At 38.3% G+C, this 27115-nt stretch overlaps 1 protein-coding gene across 2 annotated transcripts; it reads left to right on the top strand.

The window, feature by feature from the left end:
• The first annotated feature begins 577 nt into the window (after positions 1 to 577).
• On the top strand, positions 578 to 27115 carry LOC100795526 (enhancer of polycomb homolog 2). 2 transcript variants are annotated; one of them, XM_003541276.5, is made up of 13 exons: positions 578 to 824; positions 1249 to 1474; positions 1955 to 2084; positions 2187 to 2289; positions 6592 to 6715; positions 12653 to 12718; positions 12887 to 12925; positions 13600 to 13680; positions 13813 to 13860; positions 25213 to 25263; positions 25352 to 25420; positions 25878 to 26126; positions 26656 to 27115. In XM_003541276.5, the coding sequence occupies exons 2-13, from the start codon at positions 1322 to 1324 to the stop codon at positions 26905 to 26907; spliced, it is 1365 nt and encodes a 454-aa protein (XP_003541324.1). In that variant the 5' UTR covers positions 578 to 824; positions 1249 to 1321; the 3' UTR covers positions 26908 to 27115. The 2 variants fall into 2 exon arrangements, with proteins under 2 accessions (XP_003541324.1, XP_006593731.1); XM_006593668.4 differs by having other exon boundaries at positions 580 to 824; positions 1205 to 1474.

Below are 27115 nucleotides of genomic sequence, written 5' to 3'. Positions count from 1 at the left end.
CTTTATGTTTAGGAATTTGTTATACATTATGGTTTTCGCATACTGTTAGCTATTATTGGGGGATTTCAACATTGGATTTTCTAAATTGCTTTGAGGTTTTTAGATTCCAATGAGAAACTTTGTTCCATTAAATTAAACAAAAATATTGCAGAAAGAAAGGTCCCACCAATGACGCTTTAATAGAGTACTCCAATGTAAAATTAGGGGGACATCATTTGCACCACCATTGATGTCTACTATGTACCCTGGGTTTTGAGGGGCCTACATATTGTGAGGTGAAGTCCCACGTCCAGTAAAAGTAAAAAAGTTGAGTACCATATAAGTCAAGAGAAGACTCATAAACATAAGCCATAAGATTTTGGGGTAGAGTGTGGTGTCAGGTTTCCGATGATAAGTCAATACTTACGGTATAGTAATATCCGCAATAACAATAAACAATTACATTTAAATTTAAATAATTATATATATATATATATATATATATATATATATATATATATATATTTATTATTTTACTTCAGTCTTTTTATCTTCCATCTTCTTAATAGTGTAAATTATTGGATGAGAATTGCATTCCATTCCTATTAAATTCCTGCATTTAAATTCAAAAGAGAAAAATAAGAGGATATGCACCCGGGCAGTGGAGCTATCTGAAACGCGGGGGAAGAAAGAGGGCAACGCAGATGAAACGAAGGCAGAAAAACAAAATTGTGATAAAAGTTCGATAAAATTAGGGTTAGGGTTTTTCTACGCATCGAACACAGTCACTCAAATTCGACTCAAATTCCCCAAATTGGAGAAACCACACATCACTTCCCTGCTAGGTTTTCCCTACTCTCAAACTCCTTCGAATCAATTTTGAGTTTTCTTCTCAATTTTCGATGTGCATCTGTGAAATTTCGAACTGGGGAACTTTTGTGAGAATGACTGTTCTTTAAACTCTCGCTGTTTCCGCCCCCAAAATTTAATTTTTTCATCTGGGGTTTTGAAATTGTGCTATGTTTGCAGTGCTCATGTGTATTTGTTGTGTTGATAGGTGATAAGGCATTTGCATTTGTGCATTGTGGTTGTGTGTGCATATTGGTTGTGTTGGTAGGTGATAAGGCAATTGAATTTGTGCATCGTGTGTGTCTGCATTGGATGTGTTGATAGGTGATGCAACATTTGAATTTGCTCATTGTGTGTGTTGTTGGTATGGTTTTAGCTTAACAGGGATTAAAACCGTAACACTTGTGGTTTCAAACCCAGGGATAGAAAGAAGGGGTGGCATCAAGAGACTCAAAGCAATGGAAATGATGGGAGAATAAATAGTTGAGTGGAAATGAGTAGGTTGTCTTTCAGGCCTCGACCACTTGACATTCACAAGAAGCTCCCCATTGTCAAGTCCATCAAGGACTTTGATGATGATGAGGCACCGGCTTCTACTACCCGGAATTCACAATTGTTACGTGCTGTTCCTGAGATTGAAAATGAGGTATGGAGTCGTCCTGGTGTTTTGTCACTGCACCATGTTTTCCTGTTATCCTGTTTGTTAACTTTTTGGTGTATGCCACTATGTTGACTTATTTAAATCTGGGCACCTATGGATTATTTGTATCAGTGTTCTTCTAGTTTCCAGCTACATGCTAGATTGTACGTAGCATCAAGGCAATGACTGTTGCACTATATCTCACTAGCTCTTTCTTTTGTACAAATAGGAAATATCTTCACCTTGCTAACCTGCATGATTTGTTATTTAATTTACCGAGTCATGATTACATCAATAACATCTATGAGAATTTAGTTTAAATATATTGCAGATTAGAAGCCTTGATAGCTGAAATTTCTAATATTTAGAAACTGATCATGGATGTTGCTCCTCTATTAAAAACTGATACCGGGAAAGGATCCGGTTGATAATGTCTTTGGTGGAGAAATATTATTGCTTTTATCAGTAATTTCTTATTATTTTTAGGTACCTCAAACTCCCAGCAAGAAATTGGCTTCTGAAATACCTACTCCTCAGTTTGTTGTTGTGGATACATATGAAAGGGACTATTCTTGCACTTTCTCTCAACCGACTTCCTATTTGCGGGCAAGAGGAGGTACTGCCACTTGATAGATCATTTAGTTATACTAGAAATAACTTTGGAAGGTTCTCTTATAAATTACAATTCTTGTACTGAAAGTTCTTTCATTTATTGCAGCTCGAGCTGAGATTGGCGAGTTTGTTGAGTATGACTTAGATAATGAAGATGAGGATTGGCTTTTTGAGTTTAATGAAGAGAGGAACATTTTGACACCTGAAATGTAACTTTTTGTACTAAATTCTGGCTTTATTCGTTTAATTTTTTTTTTTGTGGTTCCTAGAGGTTGGTTTCAGTTTAATGATTTTCATCTTTATATATTGTTTGAATTGTGGAGTTTTAGACATTGAAGGATAGAATAGAGAGAAGAAAGGCTTTGTATAATATTCTATTCTGTTATGTAATGAAATGTGTTGCAGTATGTTGATGTGTTTGATATGTCTATAAAACTTAAGCACTATCCTTTATATATACTAATCACAGTTCTAACTATTAAAAAATCATATCATGATAAGATAAGGAAATCTTGTAACTAATCCTCAGAGATAATGGAAAAATAGGAAAACTAAAGCTAGAGGATAATCTGGGATATGATAGGATAATTTCATATATGCTAATATCCCCCTCAAGCTAAAGCTTATTTAGCTTGTAAAAATTAAATTCTTTCTTTTAAATAATATTGGCTCCACCAAAAAAGACTTGTAAGAAAGCTTTGAGACGCGGAAGACTTTAGAGAGATTAGGGTCAAACTGCGATTGGTAAAAAAGCTGGCCCAAACCACACCTGGGCCTAAAAGCCAAGATTAGATCGCCTAGGACCAAAGAATGGCCAGGCCAAAGAGATTCTTTGGGACTACCAGGCTGAATCTCTGGGATTACCAAGGAGCCAATGATGATTAGTGGGATTGCCACAGGGCAAAAACACATTTAACATAGACTAGTCTCCTTCCTGCTTTCTCTTCAAAATTAGAATCAGATGTCGTAGAAGAGAATTTGATAACCAAAGTAGAGTACCTGTTGTTGTAGACAAACCAATGCCAAACTAGGGCAAACCAAAACCGAAAAATAGATGATGGAGAGAAAAAATAAGCCCTAAAAATAAAGGTTAGGGCAAGAACAATTCAAAAAGTGAGAGCAACTACCAAACAAGAGCAATGTAGAAAGTGCAGCCGCTAGACAACCATACAAGTGGGGGAAACTAGACAAGCATAGCTGCCAAACAACCAAACGATATAACAAACCAATTACAGTCACCAAACAACTATGAATAGAAATTGGGACAAGCATCCAAACAAGAGGATCCTCCAAATGTGATCAAAAGCAAAATAGGGAGAGCTGGACAGCAACTAGAAATAGTAAGACGATGTTGACCAATTTTTTAGAGGATCAAAGATAACCATTCAGAAAGAGGAGAGAGAAAATGATGAAACAAGAGGTGAAAAGGGCTAGGCATAGCCTACCAAAAGCTAAAGAGAGCAAAAAGACACTCCGAATTTCAAGATGCTCAACTGTGAGTATACTCTGTAACTCAGTTAGTAAGGCTTGTAAGAGAGCAGTTCTAAACTGACTCTTAGTTAGGGTACAGCTGTCAGTAAGACAGCTCAGTATAAATACATCTGTTGTAACTCCAAGCTCATCAAGTGAAATGAAATCAGATTTAGTTTCTCTCTGAATTCAACATGGTATTCAGAGCTTGAACGGTCCTTCCGTGGCCGATTCTAATTCAATTCCTCCTCCACCTTCTTCTTCATCCTCCGCTGTTATTCCCCTTCTGCCTCTCATTCTGTCTTCTTGCATGCTACTTCTGAGAAGCTCAATGATCAGAACTTCCTATCGTGGCAACAACTAGTTGAGCCGGTGATTAAGGCTCATCAACTTCAGCATTTCCTTGTTGCTTTGAAGATTCCTCTGCTGTTTGTGAGTGAGGACATTGCACTGCTGGTGTAGTGAATCCAGCATACACTGCGTGGGAACTTCAAGATTCGATGCTTCTTTCTTGGATCCAATCTACTTTGTTGAGTTCGATTCTTGCTCATGTTCTAGGAAGCATTCATGCTTTCCATGTTTGGGAGAAAATCCATGATCATTTTCAGAAATTCACTTGAGCTAAAGCACATTAACTTTGAATGGAGCTCAAGTCTACAACTCTTGATACAAAGTCTATGTCCAAGTTCTTGCTTTGCATCAAAGCCCTAATTGATGCCCTTGCTTCTCGGAGGCTTGCCACAAGAATATGGATCAGTGATCTCTGTTATAGAAACTAGGTTTGAACCGCTTCCAATCGAAGAAGTTGAAGCTCTTCTTCTAGCTCACGATATGTGATTGGAGAACTTTTGAAATAAATCCGCATCACAACTCAATTTCAGGTCCCATGAATGCCTTTTTCTTGGTTATTCCCCTTGTCACAAAGGCTATAGATGTCTATCACCTACTGGAAAGCTCTCCATCTGTAAAGATGTTATTAATAATGAGTTAAGATTTCCCTATCACGAACTTTTTTCATACTCACCTGCGGTTTCCACCAATCCCCTGTCCACTTCTACAAATTTACCCACTTCCATCGTACCTATTATACCTCCTTCACCTATACGCATACCACCCACAAACACACAAACATCACTGACCCAGTTCCAAATACTCAGTTATCTCAGTCACAGTCTTCTTCATCTGAGTCTCCACGTCAGTCTTCAGTTCTCAGTCCTTGTCCCCTCTAGTTTCTCAACAGCCTTCACCTGCTTCTTTCAGTCTAGCACCTATTGTCAGTCTAGCACCTGTCTCTACTAATTCGGAACATGTCCTTGTTAGTCCTGAAATATCTAATTCTGAGTCACATTTATCTGTTCCTGTTCAGTCTTCTCAGTCAGCTTCATCATCATCCATTATTCCGCAAAATATACACCCAATGCAAACCATGTCGAAATCTGGTCTTCCACAAAAAATGCATTCATGCATCTCTTTTTCTTACTCACTGTGAGCCAAAATCTGTCAATCAAGCTCTCAATGATTCCAATTGGTTGGAGGCAGTGAAACATTAATATACAGTTTTGTGAAAAGTAATACCTGGACTCTTGTTCCACTTCCCCCTAACAGAAAAGTTATAGGCTGTAAATGGGTTTTCAGAATCAAGGAAAATGGTGATGGCACTATCAATAAATATAAAGCAAGGCTTGTTGCTAAGGGGTTTCATCAACTCCCTGGTTTTGACTTTACGAAACCTTTTTCTCCAGTCATTAATCCAGTGACAATTCGTTTTATTCTCACACTTGCTCTTACCAATGGTTGGACTTTACATCAACTTAATGTATTCTTGAATGGGATGCTTGAAGAAACTGAAACTGCTTCCCACTTATTCTTCACTTGTGGCAAAATTATGCCTATATGGTGGGAATTCCTATCTTGGATAAAGGAAGAAAAGGTGTTTCACTGCAGACCTTTGGACAATTTTCTCCAGCACTTCTCCTCAGCAGCTTCAAAGGATGCTAACATAAGAAGGACAATGTGGTGGATAGCAGTTACAAGCTCAATTTGGAGGCTCAGAAATGATATAATTTTCCAGAATCAAACCTTTGATATCACTAGACTGACAGATAGCACTCTGTTTCTCTTATGGACCTGGCTGAGGGGTTGGGAAAGGAATTTCCAGATTCCTTATTATAGTTGGTCTTCAAATATGTCTATAGCTTTTAGTTAAAGTTTCTGTTAGTAGGGATTTCATTTGTGTAGGGTGTTGTATCTCCTGAATTATCAGGACCCTTTTCTGTACTATGTAGTACCTCTGGTACTTGATTCTATATATAATATATTATCTTCGCCTTTCAAAAAAAAAAAAAACATGCAGCAACCACCAGGCTTTGAGTCTTAGTCTTTTAGTTCATCACTGGTTTGCATGCTCAATAAAGCTCTCTATGGCCTTAAACAGTCTTCCAGGCAGTCGTTTGACAAACTTCAGAGTACACTTCTTCAGTTTGGGTTCAAGGCTAGCAAGTGTGACCCCTCTTTGTTTTTTAGTCCTCTACTGCAGTTGTATATCCTCTTGCCTATGTATATGACCTAATTGTCACTGGCAGCTCTGCTGTTCTTATTCAGCAGCTTATTAACAGGCTCAATTCCAGCTTACAAACAACTTATATAAAGACTTACATATAAGTACTTATTCAAAAAGTGCTTAATTAAACTGTTTTTCCAAATGCACCCTTAGAAATTTGAATCAAAATAGCATTATGTTGAAGAAAAGAAAAAACACAATTTTGATCGTGGTTGTATAGTTTTAGACATTCAAAATAATGATTGTTATTGTTTAAACGTGGCTCTGTTTAACTCTGAGTTTGGCCCAACATATGACCTACTTGAAAGCCTTGTGTTACACAAACAAGTTTTTTTTTTTCCTGATTGGTTTGTGTGTCTTTTATTTAATTGTGTTTTTGGTTGTCACTTTTCATATCATCCTGTACTGTTAATGTAAGATCTGCATCATATATGCTGCTGTGTTTTTCTTCCAGTTTTCATTTAATTTATTTGGTGGATAGGTTTGAGAGTCTTCTTTTCAAGTTGGAGGTATTGGATCATAAAGCTCGTGAAAGAGCTGGACTTATAACACCTACACTTGGTTCACCAATTCCTGTGCAACTACGGCTTGATACTGCTATTGAGGTCAAACTTTTTAGTGTCTTCTCCTGTTCATAATCCATCTCGAATAATTTTTTTTCTTTTGTGTTGTTGGTCTAGTTGTTAGGTCGATTAAATAAAACCTAACCTTCAAAGACCATTAATATCTGTGTGAAATGATGGATGGAATTGATTTACTTTATTTTCTAAGTTGTATAGATTATAAGCTGCACACAATCTATCCCCAACCCATTAATAAAACTGAGATTTATTTTTGGTTTCTCTTTAGTTCTATGCCGTGTTTGTTTCAATTGAACTTTTGAATTTTGATTGCTGGTATGCAAAGAGATTGGACTTGTTTGTTGCATATTTTTCTCTGTTTCAGCCACTTTTTCCTTTGAGTGGTTTTTATATTTGGCACACACTCATACAAAAGCTGAATTGGCTTGAAGTGTTAAGGGCTATGTTGGAAATCCGTCTTAATTATAACTAGCCCTAGCCTGCCTTGTGACCTCTTTGGTCTGCTTCATTGCAGCATTCAGTACCTTCATTGTGTTGGGTGTGATAGTATGTGTATAGTCCCACATTGCCTAGAGATATGGTCAAAGTAGTACTTATAAGGCTTGGACAGTCCTCACCTTACTAGTCAGTGTTGTGGGGTTGAATTACACCGGAAGCCTCAATTCTAAGATGATTTCAGAGTCTATCCTAGACTTGCTATTGGGCTACCTGCATTGTCCATACTCTAGGCCCATGGTGTTGGGCCTTGTGTTGGAAGGCCACCTTAATTGTTGCTGTCCTTAGTCCACCTTAGTCATGTCCTCTTTAGTCTTGTTGGAATTACACACATTGTATGGGTAGTTGTTCCACACATTGCATGGATACTTATTCCAATAAAGAATAGTTATTAATGTACCTAGTTAGTCACATATTCATGTATCTAGGAATTCACATGCATGTACATAGGTACTAGAACTTCATTAATATTCTTGTAAATTTCACATTGTATTTACTCCCTAAGTCTATATAAATATAGATCAGCTGAGTGGGTTAAACACTCAAGCATTTCACAACCTCTAGTCTCTTCAATATGGTATCTAGAGTCACCTTGTTTGTTCTTTAAAGGTTTCTGCATCTGGTCAGCAGAACCTAAAGTCCCGTCTTTGTCCCATTGTCCAAACAACAACCTCAATATCCAAAAGTCCCCTCACCAAAAATAGGAGGAAATTCAGTTGACAGTATCGAAACTTTTGCCATGATATCTAATTGAGGGGGACGAGGTGGTCATGGAAACCGAGGAGGACGAGCTGGTCATGGAAATCGAGGAGGACGAGCTGGAAGAGGAGGTCGCCCTCAATGTTCTTACTGTAAGAGAGTGGGCCACACACAAGACACTTGTTATTCTATTCACGGATTCCCCAAAAAATCGGTGAATATTTCAAAGTCTGAAACATCTGAGATACAATTTTTGAAGGCTGACTATGAAGAGTATCTCCAGCTAAAAGCTGCCAAGGAATCTCTAACATCACCTACTATAAGTGGTCATAACTCCACTGCCTGCATTTCCCAATCTGGTAATAATCAAAGTCCATGGATAATTGATTTAGGTGCTTCTGATCACATTGCTGGTAATAGTTCTTTATTTTCATCCCTCTCTCCTCTTAAAATTCCTCATTTCATTACTTTAGCCGATGGTTCTAGAGTTGCGGCAACAGGAATTGGCCATGTATCACCCACTTCTTCTTTGTCTTTAAACTCTGTTTTGTTCATACCTGGTTGTCCTTTCAATATAATATCTCTTAGTCAGCTTACTCATTCTCATAATTGTTCAGTAACATTTGATGCTAACTCCTTTGTCATACAGGAACGTGGTACGGGTCGGACGATTGACGTAGGACATGAATCTCATGGTCTTTACTACCTCAAGCCTAATCTTTCTTGGGTTTGCAATGCTGCCACATCACCAAAGCTCCTTCATGAACGTTTGGGACACCCACATTTATCTAAATTAAAAATAATGATTCCGAGTCTTGAAAAAATAAAGGACCTATTTTGTGAGTCATGTCAACTAGGAAAGCATGTCCGTCTTCTTTTAGGCATGTTGAAAGTCGTGTTGATTCCCCTTTTTTGGTTATTCAATTTGATATATGGGGTCCTAATTGTGTTTCGTCTATGGGTTGTAGATATTTCGTTACTTTCATTGATGAATTTTCTCGATGCACTTGGGTTTTCTTAATGAAAGAACGATCTGAGATTTTTTCCATTCTCACTTCTTTTGTTAATGAAATTAAAACTCAGTTTGGTAAGACAATTAAGATCCTTAGGAGTGATAATGCGAAAGAATACTTTTCTTCTGCTATTTCTTCTTTTTTGTCAGCGCAGGGCATTCTCTATCAATCCTCTTGTCCTCATATTCTTCAACAGAATGACATTGCCAAAAGGAAGAATAGGCATCTTGTTGAGACTGCTCGAACATTATTACTTCATGCCAATGTACCTGTCCGGCATTGGGGTGATGCAGTTTTGACAGCCTGTTTTTTGATAAATTGGATGCCTTCTTCCTCTATTAAAAATAAAATATCACATTCCATTTTGTTTCCTAAAGAATCGTTGTTTCATGTTGATCCACATATTTTTGGATGTACCTGTTTTGTTCATAACTTGTCTCCAGGTCTTGATAAGTTTGCTGCTCGAGCCATCAAATGTGTTTTCCTTGGATATTCCAGGTTACAGAAAGGTTACTGATGTTACTCTCCTGTTCACAATCATTATTATATCTTTGCAGATGTAACTTTTTTTGAAGAAAAATCATACTTTGCTTCCTCCATGGTTGAGTCCAATACTCTTCAAGAAGTTTTTCGTATTCCCTATCTTGGTCCATCACCTTCTTTGCAAGAATCAGAGTCAACTATAGATTCTATCATAGATATTCCTGACAATCTTCCACTTGAGCAGACTCAAAGATCACCCATCGTATATTGATGTCGTCCTCGAATTCCTGACGTAGAACTTGAAGGTAATGAAAGACCAGCTGAATCATGTCCTACTCCAGCAGACAACCCGACCATGGACCTACCTGAAGAGAATCTTGACTTGCCCATTGCTCTTAGGAAAGGTACTCGGTCTACATGTAATCCTTATCCTATTTATAACTTCTTAAGTTATCATCGTCTTTCTTCATACCAATCTTTTGTTTCCTCTTTATCTTTTGTTTCTCTTCCTAAAAATCTTTGTGAAGCACTTGATCATCCGGGATGGCGACAAGCCATGATTGTTGAAATGTAGGCTTTGGAGCATAATGGTACTTGGGAGCTGGTTCCTCTTCCCCCAGGCAAGAAACTTGTTGGTTATTGATGGGTATATGCTATAAAAGTTAGGGCCAATGGACAAATTGATCGTCTCAAACCTCGATTGGTAGCCAAAGGTTATACCCAAGTTTTGGTTCCTAATCAGACTTTTGTTGCCTGATTGAGGAACCGTATTTATGGTGTCTATCTCTGTATTTAGTACCTCTGGTACTTTTCTAATATATATATAGTTTTATCTTTGCTGATCAAAAAAAAAAAAAAAGAGATACTTTCTCCCCTGTGGCTAAAATTACTTCTGTTCGACTCTTTCTTGCCATAGCTGCCATCTGTCATTGGCCACTGTATCAGTTGGATATTAAAAATGCATTCCTACATGAGGAATTAGAAGAGGAGATTTATATGGAGCAACCACCGGGATTTGTTGCTCAGGGAGTCTAGCTTGGTTTGCAAAACTTCGGAGGTCTCTTTATGGACTCAAACAATCCCCACGAGCTTGGTTTGGAAAATTCAGCTCAGTTGTTCAGGCTTTTGGGATGAAACGAAGTGAAGCAGACCATTTAGTTTTTTATTGTCATACCTCATCGAGTAGATGTGTTTACTTGGTGGTCTATGTAGATGATATAGTCATCACAGGAAATGACCAAGAAAAAATTGCTCAACTGAAGGAACATTTATTTAGTCATTTTCAGACTAAGGATTTGGGAAAACTTAAATATTTTCTTGGAATTGAAGTTGCTCAGTCAAAAGATGGGATTATCATCTCACAAAGGAAGTATGCGTTAGACATACTTAAAAAAACTGGTATGTCAGATTGTAGACCAATTGATAGTTCCATGGATCCAAATCAAAAATTGCTATCCAATCAGGGGGAGCTTTATTATGATCCTGAAAGATATTGGAGATTGGTTGGGAAGCTTATCTACCTCACTATTACAAGGCCAGATATTTCCTTTGCAGTTGGAGTGGTAAGTCAATTCATGTAGTCTCCTCATAATGATCATTGGGATGCAGTAATTCGAATTTTGAGATACATTAAAAGGACCCCAGGACAAGGACTACTCTATGAAGACAAAGGAAACACCCAAATAGTTGGATTTTGTGATGCAGATTGGGCAGGATCACCCATTGATAGGCGTTCCACTTCAAGATATTGTGTGTCTGTTGGAGGAAATCTTGTCTCATGGAAGAGTAAGAAGCAAAATGTTGTTGCAAGGTCTAGTGCAGAGGCTGAATATAGAGCTATGGCTGTAGCCACTTGTGAGTTCATTTGGATTAAACAACTTCTTCTAGAATTGAAGTTTAGAAATACTCAACAAATGAAGCTATGTTGTGATAATCAGGAAGCCCTACATATAGCTTCTAATCCAGTATTCCATGAGAGAACTAAACATATTGTCATTTTGTCCGGGAGAAAGTCCTTTCTAAGAAAGTTATTACTGAATTCGTTAGTTCTAATGATTAACTAGCAGACATCTTTACAAAATCTCTAAGGGGACCAAGAATTCAAAATATTTGTTCCAAGCTTGGAGCATTTGACTTGTATGCTCCAACTTGAGGGGGAGTGTTGGAATTACACACATTGTATGGATAGTTGTTCCACACATTGCATGGGTACTTTTTCCAATAAAGAATAGATATTAATGTACCTAGTTAGTCACATATTCGTGTATCTAGGAATTCACATGCATGTACATAGGTACTAGAACTTCATTAATATTCTTGTAAATTTCACATTGTATTTACTCCCTAAGTCTATGTAAATATAGATTAGCTGAGTGGGTTAAGCACTCAAGCATTTCATAACCACTAGTCTCTTCAATAAGTCTTTTCTTCATTTCAGCCTCCAACACCTTGTTTGTGTTGGGTGTAATGGGGTATGTTTAGTCCCACATCACCTAAAGATATGACCTAATTAGTACTTATATAGCTTGGGCAATCCTCACCTTAGATGTTGGTTTGATTGAGTTAGACTTTAACCTCAAGTTCTAAGAGGCTAGAACCACCTCTTGATTCTGAAATACATTTAATTAAGAAGCATGGTTGTGGCAATGGTCTAACTTGACCTCTTGTTGAAGGGGCTTTGGTGCCTTGTCAAGAACCAACTCTTTTATGCTGTTATGTTGAGGTCCAGCTGACTTTATCTTAAACAGTTTTTAACCTGTGCATGAAATGAATATGTAGTATTGAGAAAAAAGCTCACGTGAAAATTGACTATATTCTTCTTGCAAGATGACTATACACTGATTTTCAAACCTAAAGTCTCAACATTCATGTAAAGACAAATCATGGATAATTCTTGTTATTCAGTTGTTTTCTCTTTAGGGATCTAAGTACAAAATTGAACATCTTATGCCAATGATGTAGTTTTTGAAGGTTAATTTGATTTGTTTGTAGATATCTGTTTGTACAGTTTTCTTGTTAGATGAAACCACATTCAATTTAATAGTCTTTTTTGAGCTAATTGTAATGATGCCAATGAATTACTGGTTTTCTCCAAAGAGTTCCATATTTAGGTTATTATCTATTAATTTGTTGTTCTTGATATGTAGGAGCATCTTTCAAATTTCAGAATGCATTTGGTATCATTGTTCTGCAATGCAATATTACTTTGCATATGTGGTGTATATTATTATTGTTTGGCTTATCAAAAGTTATCTCCTCCTTTAAATGTTAGGCCTTACAAGCACAGGGCTTCAAATATTCAATTATCCAGTCTGTATATGATTATTGGAAAGAGAAGGTATGAAATCAGCTCCAATATTATCACTTATGAGGGACATGTCTCCTTTGTTTATCTATGTAACTTTCATGTTATCTAAATTATAATTAGTAATTTTCTATTTTTTATTAGCCAGTATTACTATAAATATGATACCTTTTTCCTCTTTTACATGTTTTTGGGGGGCAGCGAGAACGATGGCAAAAGCCGGTTTTGCGACGTTTGCAGGTTAGACTTGAGAACATTACAATTAATATATTAATTATCACTGATATGCTGCTGTATATTTATTTTGAGCTAAATATATGTGATTTGATATTTATCGATTCTATGATTCAATTTAATGATAATACCTTGGACTGGTTTGTTTAGAGATGTATAATTTTCTGTTTTGGCTTTTCTTCTAGTATTCATAATTAGTCATGATATGATATCAAATTTGTTAAGAGATTATAATTACATCTTTTAGACCGTTTTCTTTACTAGTTTATTTATGTATTATTTTTGTTATGTTATTACATGTTTGGTTTAACTCATTTTGGAGTTTGCTAGTTTCTTGAAAGAACTTTTGGAAAAAATGATTATTTCCCTGAAAATAGTCTATACCAAGCATTCAGTTGGTGATTTTGCAGATAGCAAATTTTCAAATTCTTTTAGGACCATTGTTTCTGGCATGATTTAACTGCTCATACTTAACATAATTTTCTGCATTCTGGATTCATTCTTTTCAAAATCTTCCTGTAATTTAATTTGATGCTAGCTATTGTACTCCATTTTTGTCTTTATTATTTTTGACTTGGAGGGGGGGGTTGCTATATAGCTATACTTGTTTGCCTAAAGTAGTATGAGGGACAAGCTCATTATGAAGAATTTTGACAAGATGAATTGCATTTTGCATACAGCCGCCTCCACCGGTTAACGACACCAACCCGTATAATGTCTTTCGGCCAAGGGAGAAGGCCCACAGACTTCACACAAGACGGGTAGGTGGAAAACTTGGCTCATGTTTTCATTGTACCTCAGTTTTGGGTAAATGCTTTTTCCTCAAAGGCATGACTTTATTGAAAACTTCACATGGTTTTTGGTTGACTAAGCCCTTACATTTTTCTCTTCAGATGCAAAGGAGAGAAAACAATGTGCAGTCATTTGAAAAGCTTCGCCAGGTCAGCTCCTCTAATTGATTCTGGTTCTTAGACATCTGTTGTATAAGAGAGTAGTATTTTACTCCCTAAGTATTTTTTACTTAGTTTTTGTATCTCTTGTAATTAGAGGTTAGTTAACTGTTTCTCACAGTTAACTAACTCAGGTTAGGTTAGTTTTCTCTTAGACAGTTGTAAGTACAACTTTCAACCATAGTTGTCAACACCGGCATAGCGGAGCGGAGCGGTCGATCCCAAAAATGGGATAGCGGATAGCGGGATGACCGCTATTCTAATGTTTTTTATATATGTTAAATAATTAATAATATATATATATAAGTTCAAAAAACAGAAAAATAACTCAAAACATAGTTAATTAAACAAAAGTTTTTTTTTTTGGAAGGCAAAATTAGATATATATTAATATATGCAAAAACAGTACAAGTGGTACTGGATATAGGAAATACAAGGCACCAGTGGTGCTGCCCTACAAAAAGCACAAGCTACCCCACCTAAAAAAGTTACCCCATACAGGTTTAACCAAAGGAATCCGAGATGTTGGAAGACCAATGGTTAAAACTGATGTTGTAACCTTTTTGTCTAGCCTTTAACCAAGACCATATTGAGAACATAGCATCTTCCATGACCTTCTGCGGCTCGAAAGGTTTGTTCTGGAAAATGAGGAAGTTCCTATGCTTCCATATAGTACTTATCAATGCAACCCACCATCCACAGCAAGTACTGTGATTTCTCACAGCTCCAAAACCATCACAAAACTGAAGAAAATGGTCCACTGGAGAGACTGCTAGAGGTCCCTTAGCCTGAATCCAGCTCATGGACTCCCACCAAAGCCCTACTATCTTCTCGCAGTTGAAAAATAAATGCCCCACCTCCTCTTGCACATCACCACATAAAGGACAAGTAGTATCCTGAATATTCACCCCTCTCCTTGAGAGATTAGCTCTCGTGGGGAGTCTTCCTCTTAAAAGCTTCCAAGTGAAAACATAAAGTAGAAAAATTTAATGAAAATGATAAAATACCCTCCAAAACAAATTAAATAATTATGCTTAGAGGAACTGAGTTTGTAGCACTTGCACCAACTATTACATATAAGTTTTTAGTTTTCCTACTAAATAATATATAAGAAAAAATAATGTACTTAAATATAAATTATTTTATTTTATGTTATTTAAAATATTTTTTATTTATTTTTATTTTTAATGATTTTTTTATTTATGATATCAAATTTTAATGATTTTTTTAAAATAATTATATTTTTTATTTGAGATTAATAAAATTAAATAACATTAATTATTTTTTTATAAATGTATACTCGTCTTATCTTTCAAAACATTTTTACTCAAGTCATATGACAATTAAGCTTACAATAGATTTTATTTTATTTTTGCTTAATAGCTTGCAGTAGATGTTACCTAACTAAAATTAATCTTTTTTGCTGGTAGGTACACTTCCCCCTACTCTCTCCTATGTTTTTTTTCTCTTTCTCCTCTTAAAGCTAAAATTAATTTTTTTGCTTGCGTGGACACTTCCCCCCTACTCTCTCCTATGCTTTTTTCTCTTTCTCCTTTTAAAGCTTCTCTAGAAAGTTCCAAAACCTCCCACCAGGTCCACCATCTCTCCCCATAATCGGCAACCTCCACCACCTCAAGCGCCCTCTCCATCGCACCTTCAGAGCCCTCTCTGACAAGTACGACCACGTCATCTCCCTATGGTTCGGCTCCCGCCTTGTCGTCGTCGTCGTCTCCTCCCAAACACTATTCCAAGAATGCTTCACCAAAAACGACGTCGTCCTCGCCAACCGCCCCCGCTTCCTCTCCGGAAAACACATCTTCTACACTATGGCGAGCGCTGGCGCATGAGGGGAAGGAGGACGAAGGGTGGAGGAGGAAAAGGTGGAGGCTTCGAAGTAGCGGCGCGAAAAACCGTTCCAGAAACCGCGCCGCTCTGCCCCGCGCTACCGCGATAGCGGCCGCTCCAGCCGCGAAACGAAACCGCTCCGCTACAGAGGTGTCCGTCGCGGATGGGGGCCGCTCCGCTCTGCTCCGCCGCTATTGACAACTATGCTTTCAACAGCTTTATCATTCTGTTATGCAACAGCCTAACAGCTTTATCATTCTGATATGCAACTGCCTATATGTACTGCTTCATTCCCCAATCTATGGTTGGGTTGAATCCTCATCAATACAGAAACACTTTCCTCTTTCTCTCTTCTCCCTAAATTTCTTTATGGTATCAAAGAGCTCGGTTAGATCCTTGCTTCTGAAAATGGCTTCCGCAAACAACAATTCTTCTCTGCCTCCTCCTCTGCTGCCTGTTCCAATGCTGGCGCCGCGCTCCCTTGTCTTTTTCTCGCACGTTGTAATGGCGAAACTCACGGATTTCAATTGCCTTCTATGGCGTTCTCAGGTCTAACCTGTAATCATTGGGCATGGTCTTCTCGATTACATTCTCGCTTCGCAAATTCCGTAGAAATTTCTCTCCATTGAAGATTGTGACAACAACATCGTTAGCGCTGCCTATCGTTTCTGGAAGTAACAAGATCAATTGACCCTCTCTTGGCTTCAATTGACTATTTCAGAAGCAGTTCTTCCTCGCATCATCAATTGTGCAACCTCGTGGCATCTGTGGGATCGATTGCACGAGCACTTTCAATCCATTGCGCGTGTGAAGAAGAAGCAATTGCATGGTGAGTTTCATTCTTCTTCTCATGAAAATCATTTGATTACCGCTTATTTGTTGCTCATTCAATCCCTAATTGACTCACTTGCATCAATTGGAGACTCGATTTCGATGAGCGCTCACATCGACCTGATTCTTGATGGTTTGCCTGATGATTATCACACCATTTGTACTATTCTAAACAATTCGCATGATCCTCCAAGTCTGGACGATGTCACTTCTATGTAGTATTCGAGGAATCTAGCATTGAAAAGTCTTGCAAGAAGAATTTGCACTCGTTGAATCTTACTGAGGGTTCGACTTCTAATTCTGCTTCTGAAGCTCAGGTTCATCTAACTTAGGGTAACACACACTCCTCCTCAAACTATGATTCTGTGTATGGTAATCAAGGGAGGGGTGATGGTGGCTGTTCGTACGGTCAAGGTGGTCGTGGTGGAGCTCGTGGGAGAGGGTGTGGCAGATTTGCTGATGTTCAGTGTCAGATTTGTTGCAAATTTGGGCACGAAGCCTTTCATTGCTGGTACAGAAATGATACAAGCTACTCCTCCAATCCCTCTCAACCAAATTCCCAACCCAATTCCCAAACCAATTACCAATCCAATTACCCTAAACAGAATCCCAATTCACCCTATCCTTACTCACCTTATCCCTTTTACTGATACTTCCCTTTCATGTTACCATTTGGCTTCCCACCTCCACCCCAAGATCACTCTCCTAAACCCAATTCTAACCCATCTCCTCAAGTCAATGTAGCCAATGCTTCCAGCACCTCATCAAACAGATGGTATCCAGATTCTGGAGCATCTCACCATGTCACCAATGTCTCCCAAAACATTCAGCAAGTCGCTCCTTTTGAGGGTCCAGACCAAATTACCATTGGTAATGGTCAAGGGCTTCCAATTGATTCCTCAGGTTATTCAAAATTTGCTTCCCCTCTTAATCCCAATGTTTCTCTTCGTCTTACAAATTTGCTCTATGTTCCCTCTATTACCAAAAATCTTCTAAGTGAGTCAGTTTTGTAAAGATAATTCAGTGTTTTTTGAATTTCACTCTAGTTTCTGTCTTGTCAAATCTCAGGCTTCTAAAGAGGTGCTTCTACATGGCAAAGTTGGTGAAAATTGGCCTCTACCATTTTTCAAATTTGCTCCAGCCTTTGCAGAAGCCTGCTGCTTGTGTTTCCAAGTCTTCTGTTAATACTGTTGTTTCTAATTCTGTCAATGTAGCTTCCACATCTAGTGATTCCTACTTTGTTTGGCACTCTAGGTTAGGTCACTCTAGCCTAGAGGTTTTGAATAATATACTCAAATTGTGTAATCTTCTTCAATCAATAAAAATGAGAAAGAATTCTGCTCCTTTTGCTGTCTTGGTAAATCACACAGATTACCATCTTCTCCTTCCACTACTGTTTATGATGCACCTTTTGACTTAGTGTACACTGATCTTTGGGGCCCAGCTCCCTTTGTTTCTGAAAATGGTTTTAGTTAATATGCTACATTTGTGGATGCTCATACTAGATTCATATGGCTGTATTTGTTGAAAGCCAAGCCTGAAACTATTTCTGTTTTTAAACAATTTCAACAACTTGTACACACTCAATTTGGTAAGTCTATTAAATCTGTCCAGTCTGATTGGGGAGGGGAATATAGACCATTTTCCAAGTACCTTGCTGATCAAGGTATTGTCCATAGACGCATATGTCCCCACACCCATCATCAAAATGGGATGGTTGAAAGAAAACACCGTCATTGAAATGATTCTCACTATTCTGTCTCAAGCTCATTTGCCTGTCTTCTTGGGATTATGCTGTGGTCTCTAGTGTTTATCTAATCAATAGACTCCCCAATCCAGTGCTGAATGGTGACATCCCTTATCAGAAACTGTTTAGCAAAATTCCAGATTATAAGTTTCTAAAATTTTTTAGGCTGCTCTTGCTTCGCCCTAAAAAAACCTATAAATTTGAACCTAGATCTCAGGAATGCATTTTTCTGGGCTATTCTGTCACATAAAGCAATCTGTTGTGGCCAGGTCCAGTACTGATGCAGAGTACAGGAGTTTAGCCTTGGCAACAGCTGAAGTAACATGTATTCAGTCCCTGCTGACTGAACTCAAAGTTCCTCATGCTCCACCAGTTATTTTCTGTGATAATATGAGTACTGTTTCCCTTGCTCATAACCCTGTTCTACACTCTCGCACCAAACATATTGAGCTGGATTACAGAAACACTTTCCTCTCTCTCTCTCTCCTCCCTAAATCTCTTTATGTTGGAGTTAGTGAAATTGAGCTTGGATCTTCTTCTCTTTTGAGGGTCTGGTGTTCAGTGCAAGATAATGGTTTTATGAACTTGTGGTTTACCCTTGTGCAATGAATTGTTATTTCAAAGAATGGGAGTGTTAAAAGTTTTCAAAGGATTAGTAGAGGCATTTCCCCCTAATTATTGTTTCTGAGAATATTGAGTTTCTTGAAATACATTTGACCAATTTCATGTGGTTCTAATATCTGTGTTTTGATGTGATACAATTGTGTATATATGTTGGGTGTAAATAGTATTTCCTCACTTGAAAATTTAGCAAAACCATCTTTACATTGTCATGATCTTTAATCTGACAGTATCTTTTGTCATTCCTTTCAAGAGCACAACTTTTTTATAAAAAGAATTGATTTAAAAGTCATCATTTTGAAAATGATCAGGTTTGGGGTTGTAAGTAGGATTGTTGTCATTGTAGTACAACACAATAATAAGATAGCGGAGCTTAGGACTGATCATAATTTAACCTAAGAGAGTGAACAATGCAAGTGATATATATTCCATAATTTAGTGCATGGATTGTGTGCTGGAAATGTTTGAAAGGAAACATAGTATCTGGTTAACAAAAGTTCTCATCTTAATGACGTGTTATATATCATGGATTTTCTTTTGCTTACTTGCTTTAAATAAAAGCCATTTGGCGGATAGGACAACTTGCAGCTACATTATTGAAACTGTATAATCTGGTATTGAAAGTAATCACAAATTCACTTCAAAAGAAATAATTTGGTAAACAGAAACGCAAGTTTGAAGATTTGTGGATGAATTCCATGTTCATGGCACTTTTCCTAGAGGAAGTAATGCATCTTTTGTGGCTCTTATCCCTAAGATAACCCAACCACAGTCCCTAAATGATTATAGGCCCATATCTCTCATTGGTTGCATGTATAAAATCATGGCTAAGCTTCTAGCAAACAGGTTGAGGGTAGTGCTACCAGATCTAATAGATGAAAGGCAGTCAGCCTTCATAAAGAATAGGCATATCCTTCATGGAATTCTCATTCTCAATGAGGTGGTGGATGAAGCTATTTGGAGGAAGAAGCCTGCTATGATGTTTAAAGTGGATTTTGAAAAAGCCTATGATTCGGTATCTTGGTCTTTTTTGGATTATATGTTGATGAGATTAGGCTTCTGCCTTAAATGGAGAAAATGGATTTCTACTTGTCTCCAAACAGCTACAATTTCAGTCCTAGTAAATGGGAGCCCCACAAAGGAGTTTGTTCCTTCTAGAGGATTGAGGCAAGGGGATCCTCTAGCCCCTTTGCTCTTCAACATAGTGGCTGAGGGTCTTACTGGAATGATGAGGGAGGCTCTGAACAGAGATCTGTACATAAGTTTCTTGGTTGGGAAGCAAAAAGAGCCTACAAATATTCTGCAATATGCAGATGACACAGTTTTTATTGGTGAGGCCTCTTGGGAGAATGCTGTAGTCCTGAAGTCAATGCTGAGAGGATTTCAAATGGCATCGGGTTTGAAGATCAATTTTGCCAAAAGCCAGATTGGTGTTGTGGGGGTACAGGCCAGTTGGATTCAGGAAGTAGCAGATTTTCTGAACTGTAGACACATGGATTTTCCTTTTCATTATCTTGGTATGCCTATTGGTATTAAATCATCAAGCAGGGTTGTATGGGAGCCTATGATATCTAAGTTTGAAGCTAAGCTCTCCAAGTGGAACCAGAAGAATTTATCAATGGGTGGTAGGGTTACCTTGATAAAGTCTGTTTTGAATGCTCTCCCTATTTATCTCCTATCTTTTTTCAAGATCCCCCAAAGAGTGGTTGATAAGCTGGTATCTCTCCAAAGGAATTTCATGTGGGGGGGAAACCATCAGCTCAAGAGAATCCCTTGGGTAAAATGGGAAGTGGTCTGTCTTCCAAAGAGTGAAGGGGGTTTGGGGATAAAGGACCTGGCCAAATTCAATGCAGCATTGAGGGGGAGATGGATTTGGGATCTAGCTGCTAACCACAACCAGTTTTGGGCCAGAGTTCTCATCTCCAAATATGGAGGTTGGGTAGACCTGTAGAGTGGCAGAGATAAAGCTTGGCATTCCCATTGGTGGAAGGACCTTAGAAGACTCTATAATCAGCCTGAATTCCACAGTTTTTTTTTTATCAGCAAAGATAGTGTAGTATTATATATGAAATTGAGTACCAGAGGTACCGATACATAGAGACCAGTAGGATGGTTCCCAAGGGCAGACTAGGGCAGTCTCGAAGGGAACCAAAACTGGAAAGAGAAATACATGTAAGAAGACCCTAAAACTCTATCCTTATCTAACAGCAAAAACCTCTGTGAGGTTAGATGACCAATGATTAAAATTAGTTACAAAATCCTTCTCATAGTTTCTTAACCATGTCCAAAACAGAAATGTGGCATCCTCCATCAGTTTGTTTCCATTGAAAATCCCATTTGAGAAAATAATGTTATTTCTCATCTGCCATACTGACCATGTGAGTGCCACCCACCAGACCTTCCACCTACTAATACAAATACCTTTCACCCCATCAATCATATGTTGGGCAAAATGTTGCCTTTGGTGCTTTGGAAAAACAGTGGAGATGTTCACCCAAGATGTGGTTTCCCACCAGAGAGGCAAGATTTTGCTGCATTGGAAGAAAAGATGAGGTGTATCTTCCGCTGTGCTTCTGCAGAAAGGGCAAGTTTGGTCCTGGATTTCCACCTGCCGCCTATTTAAGTTTGCTTTAGTGGGCAATCTGTCTCGAAGTAACCTCCAAACGAAAACTGCAGCTTTGGATGGAATCCGCAACTTCCATAATTGCTCAAAATCTGCAACATCTGCCCCCTGCACTACAACTCCCCTTAGCATGTCATAATCAGATTTTGCTGAGTATTGGCCAGAGGGTTCTGGTTTCCAAACCCAGTCATCCCTGCAGTTCAGCTGGACCCTCACTCCTGTCATCTCATTAATGAAATTGTCAGCCATAGATACCTCACAATCGAATAAGTGTCGCCTCCACTGGAAATCCCATTCCCAGCCAGTAACTTTGTGATCTCCCATTTGCTGAATAAGGAAATTCTGTTGACAAGAAATAAGGTAGAGCCTTGGGTATTTAGCTGCCAATGCTGTCCCACCACAAGTCCACTTGTCCTCCCAAAATTTAATTCGATCACCGCATCCCAACTTCCACTCCAAGCCGTTGTGAAAAACCAGCTCTTGTTGTGGGTGATGGAGTGCCAATTTCGGATCCCTCCACCAAAAAGAATCGATAGAACCTCTAGATTCTTCATCTAAGCTCCTCCAACCTCCATACTTTGATTCCAACACTTTAGCCCAAAGATCTTTGTGGTTTTGGAATAAGCTCCATTTCCATTTGCCCAACAAAGCAAGGTTAAAGCTGTTGACATCCTTGATTCCTAGCCCCCCTCTTTCTTTTGGGAGGCATACCGTCTCCCATTTGACCCATGAAATCTTAGATTGGTCATGGCTGCCTCCCCAAAGGAATCTTCTCTGGATACCCTGAAGTCTTTTTATCACCTTTGTAGGAACCCTGAAAAAAGAAAGAAAATAAATGGGAATAGATGTTAGGACGGATTGAATGAGTGCCACTCTCCCCCCAAATGATATGTGTCTCTGCTTCCACCTAGCTAATTTCCTCTCACATTTCCTAAGAATAGGATCCCACAACTGACACCTTCTCGGATTATCCCCAATAGGGATTCCCAAGTAGACAAAAGGAATGGACAGCAGCCTGCAATTCAGAATATCAGCTGCATTTTGCTTCCACAGCTCCGGCACAGCTATTGCTCCAAAGCTACTTTTTGCAAAATTAATTTTGAGGCCTGATACGAGCTCAAAAGTCCTCAAAATTGATTTGATTGCAAAAATATTCTCCATAGTCGCCTCCTCAAAAAATATGGTGTCATCCGCGTATTGTAGCAAGCTAATGATCACGTTGTGGCTTCCCACTGAATACCCTCTGAAAATATTTTTCTCCACCGCTTGTCTCATTAGACCATTCAGACCCTCCGCAACTATGTTATAAAGGAGTGGCGCTAGAGGATCGCCTTGTCTGAGGCCTTTTTGAGGCCTGAATTCAGCAGAGGGGCTTCCGTTCACCAAGACCGAAACTGATGCAGACGACAAACATCCTTCAATCCATTGGATCCATTTAGGGCAGAAATCCATCTTCCTCATCATGTATTTCAGAAATTCCCATGACACCGAGTCATAAGCCTTCTCATAGTCAACCTTGAACACTATGCAAGACTTCTTACTTCTCTTAGCCTCCTCTATAACTTCATTGGCAATAATAACGCTGTGCAACAAGTGCCTGCCACTTATAAAGGCAGATTGCCGTTCATCTATAATGGAAGGCAAAACTTTCTTCAATCGATTTGCCAATATTTTACTGACTATCTTGTAGACACAACCAATTAGGGAAATAGGTCTGTAGTCATGCAGGGTTTGCGGATCAGAACCCTTGGGAATCAATGCAATGAAAGAGGCATTGCTTCCTTTTGGAAAATGACCATTAACAAAGAATTCATCCAAGAATCGCAGGATATCAGGCTTGATTGTGGGCCAAAACTCCTTGATAAACTTGAAGTTGAAACCATCAGGGCCTGGGCTTTTGTCGCTCCCACAGCCCCAAACAGCCTCCTTAACTTCATCCTCCCAAAACCTCTCAATCAGCAAATCATTCTGCTGTTGGCTAACTGACTGAAATGGAGTTCCATCTAGTACTGGTCTGTGGAAATCAGACTCCTGGAATTTATTTAAAAAGAACACTCTTACTTCCTCCTTCACCTTTTGGGGATCTTCAACCCATACTCCGTCAATCGAGATCCCTTTCATTAAATTATTTCTTCGATTTGCATTCATCAGTAGGTGGAAGTATCTTGAGTTACAATCTCCTTCTTTAAGCTACCTTGCCCTGGATTTTTGCCTCAACAAAGACTCATGAGAAAGGGCAGCTGTCCACAATTGTTGCTGCAACTGCCTTCTTACATTAGCCTCTTGGGGGGATAAAAATCTGTCAATTGTCTGCTCTTCCAATCTGTTTAGCTCCCACTGCCTTCTTACATTAGCCTCTTGGGGGGATAAAAATCTGATGGAAGGTTGGGTGTGGGGACAAAATTAAATTTTGGCAAGATTCTTGGCTGAGTGAGGGCTGTAACCTTCAGCAGAAGTATAATCAACTCTATATAATCAGCAGACAGCAGAATCTCACAATTTCTAAGATGGGAAAATTTTCTCAGAATGCATGGAGCTGGGAGTTCAAGTGGAGAGGGAGATTATTTGATTATGAGTACGCGATGGCTGTTGATTTCATGGATGAAATTTCTGATATCTCTATCCAGAATCAGGTCCAGGATAATATGATTTGGAAAGCTGATCCTAGTGGTGTCTATTCCACTAAGTCAGCCTATAGGCTCCTGATGCCCTCCATCAGTCCTGCTCCTACCAGGAGGAATTTTCAGATCCTTTGGCATTTGAAAATCCCCCCAAGAGCTGTGGTTTTCTCTTGGAGGTTGTTTTTGGATAGACTCCCCACTAGGGGAAATTTGTCCAGAAGAAACATCCCTATTCAGGATATTATGTGCCCTCTTTGTGGCTGTCAGCATGAGGAGACTGGGCACCTTTTCTTCCACTGCAAAATGACTAAGGGGCTGTGGTGGGAATGAGATGGATCCGGGCTATAGGAGCTCTTCCAGCTGATCCGGCTAGCCATTTTATCCAATTCTGCGATGGATTTGCTGCAAGGAGTAATCACAGTAGGAGGGGCATGTGGTGGATTGCTTTATCTATTACAATATGGCAGCATAGGAACTCTCTCCTGTTTCAAGGCACTCCTTTTGAACCGCAAAAAGTTTTGGAGGATGCTTTATTCTTAGTTTGGTCTTGGATAAAAGTTGGAGACAAAGGTTTCAATACATCATTTAACCACTGGTCTACCAATCTTGTGGAGGCTCTTGGTTAAATGGTATCTGTATTGGTGTCCTTTGTGGTGGGCTATGTTGGGGATGTTGTTATTTCTGTTTTTGGAAGGTGGCACCTTCGTGCCTTGTAATTGTTACCTTCAGTACCTCTGGTACTGTTTAGTATATTAATAATACTCTTAATTTTGCCTTCCAAAAAAAAAGAAACGCAAGTTTGAATAGAGTAAAGAATGGGATACTACTCTTGGTAAATGGCAGTACTATTCTTTATATAATTGTCAGTTATAATAAAAAATGATTTAATTTTATTCATTTTTGTTTTTAAGTATAATGTTGTAAAAGATATTCATAATTCATATTGTCTGTCTGAAGAAATATATGGCTAAAGGATTTCCTTCTCTTTCAATTGGAGTGTTTCTGATGCAATATATATTACCTGAAAACTTATTTAAAGCTTTCACCATAAACAGGTCAGGCGCAACCTTGACCAAGCTAAGAGCTTGTTGGAAGCATTGATCAAGGTTTGACTTTCAAGTTATCTCTTGAGTGTTTTACCCTATATATCCTTTTGTTTTCATACTTATTATGTTGATATACGATCATAACCAGAGGGAAGAGAAAAAAAGAGAAGTAATGGATAGTGAAGTTACGTTGCAGAGGATGCAAATGAAGTACAAGGTACACGTATTCTTTTGTATATTAATTGTGTTGAATCTGTTGACAATTAAGAGCTGATCCTTAGTGTTAATTCCTGTTTTTGCTTGAAATCTTGACTGAATTGCTTGTCTTTGGTTATGAGTAAGAATACAAAACCTTTTCACATATATTTGAGACCTATTGAACATAGGGAAAAGTATGAGAATTCTCCCTTTCTTGTATATGCACTTATTTTAGGATCTGCTAATCAGAGTTGTAATAAGCAATCTCCATGCTCTAGTTCTTAGTTGTTCAGTGAGAAGGGTGAAAAAAGATAAAAGTAGAGAATTTGTACCAAACTGTGCTACTTAGATGCACCTCACTGGATCAATTTTATCTTCCATTTATTGGTGTTGTGGACTTTGTTTGGCTTGGCTATAAAATGCATTCTGAAGTAGTTTTTTGAACCTATGAACTAATGTATAATTCTCTATATCAGCATGAAACTGAGTTTTTGGAAGACAACATTGCACTCTCTGGATTTACTCCCTTCACTTCCAAGTTTGTTTCCAGTGAAGAGGAATATTTCGATTCAGATGATGTCATGACAAACCGTCTTCTCCGCACACGTTCTACTGCTTTACAGTCTTTCCCTTCTCATGAAACCAACATTCCCATGGTTCCTGCCGCTAGCACAAAGCAAGAGTTTAGGAGGAGATATGTCCCACATGGATGGCCTCATAAACTGGTACATATGTCTTTGTTTATATCTGACTTTGTTTGGATAAACTTCTCTTCAAGAGAAAAAAATAGGAAGGTAAAAATTCACGGAGTTTCTCTCATAAGTTAGAATCAACTTATGCACCCTAGTTTTTGAAGAAGTTAGATGAGAAGAATTTCTACAATGGATAAGTACATACTACATCAGTTAATTTTAGCTTATGGAAGAAGTTCAATTCATTTTAGCCTTTTATTTTCTTTATATCTATCCATCTATCTATTCATAGAGAATCAGAGATAGATTAAGATAGAGAGAAGTATATTAGGCGAGCACATAGGAACTAGGAAGAGATCCATTCTTGACTGTATAATCATAAATGAATGGTCAAAGATTAGATTATATGTAATCAACACATTTTTTACTATTCATATATGGTTTCACGGTCAAGATTAACACATTTCATTTTTTTTAATTGTCCGCTTCATGTTCCATCTATTTTTTTGTTATCTCAGTTCAATATGGTTGATGAGTTGTTATGTGAAATGGGGTTATGCAGGATCCACTTGAGCCAGTTTTATTGTTCACCAAACCTCTACTTCCAGATAAGTTGGCCATGGCAGGCATTATGCCACCTGATTCAATCACACCAAATGGAAGGGTGTCACCACCGCCGTATAGATATCGTGGAAGAATGGGTAGAGGTGGCCGTATAATATTTGACCGATGGAATCCACTTATGCAAACACCAATTGATTGTGGTAATTCTTATTATATGCCACCAAAACCACGACCTTCAACATGTAACTAATTTGTTTGTGCAATCTGGTGCTAAATTGGTATCTATCCTGTTGATTAGAATTTAATTGATAATCTAATCATTAGGAAGGTACAATGTTGCAAAGGGAGCTTGTAAACATGATTTAGGCCTGTTAAGTTTTTTTCTATTCTTTTCTAGGTACAAGGCCATTCAAGTATTTTTTATTGGGGCAGTAAAAGCTTGATGCATTTTATATTGA

The sequence above is a fragment of the Glycine max genome, chromosome 13 (genome assembly GCF_000004515.6).
Source record: "Glycine max cultivar Williams 82 chromosome 13, Glycine_max_v4.0, whole genome shotgun sequence".
In the NCBI taxonomy this organism is placed as follows: domain Eukaryota; kingdom Viridiplantae; phylum Streptophyta; class Magnoliopsida; order Fabales; family Fabaceae; genus Glycine; species Glycine max.
Note: the sequence above shows the minus strand (reverse complement) of the source record. Positions and strands in the feature narration are given on the sequence as shown.

What these genes read in the sequence shown, in the direction of transcription:
- LOC100795526 (XM_003541276.5), top strand. Translation starts at nt 1,322, where the DNA reads ATGAGTAGGTTGTCTTTCAGGCCTCGACCACTTGACATTCACAAGAAG. An exon ending in ATGATTATTGGAAAGAGAAG is followed by an intron (nt 12,719 to 12,886) that starts GTATGAAATCAG and finishes TTTGGGGGGCAG; the next exon opens with CGAGAACGATGGCAAAAGCC. An exon ending in TGTTGGAAGCATTGATCAAG is followed by an intron (nt 25,264 to 25,351) that starts GTTTGACTTTCA and finishes GATCATAACCAG; the next exon opens with AGGGAAGAGAAAAAAAGAGA.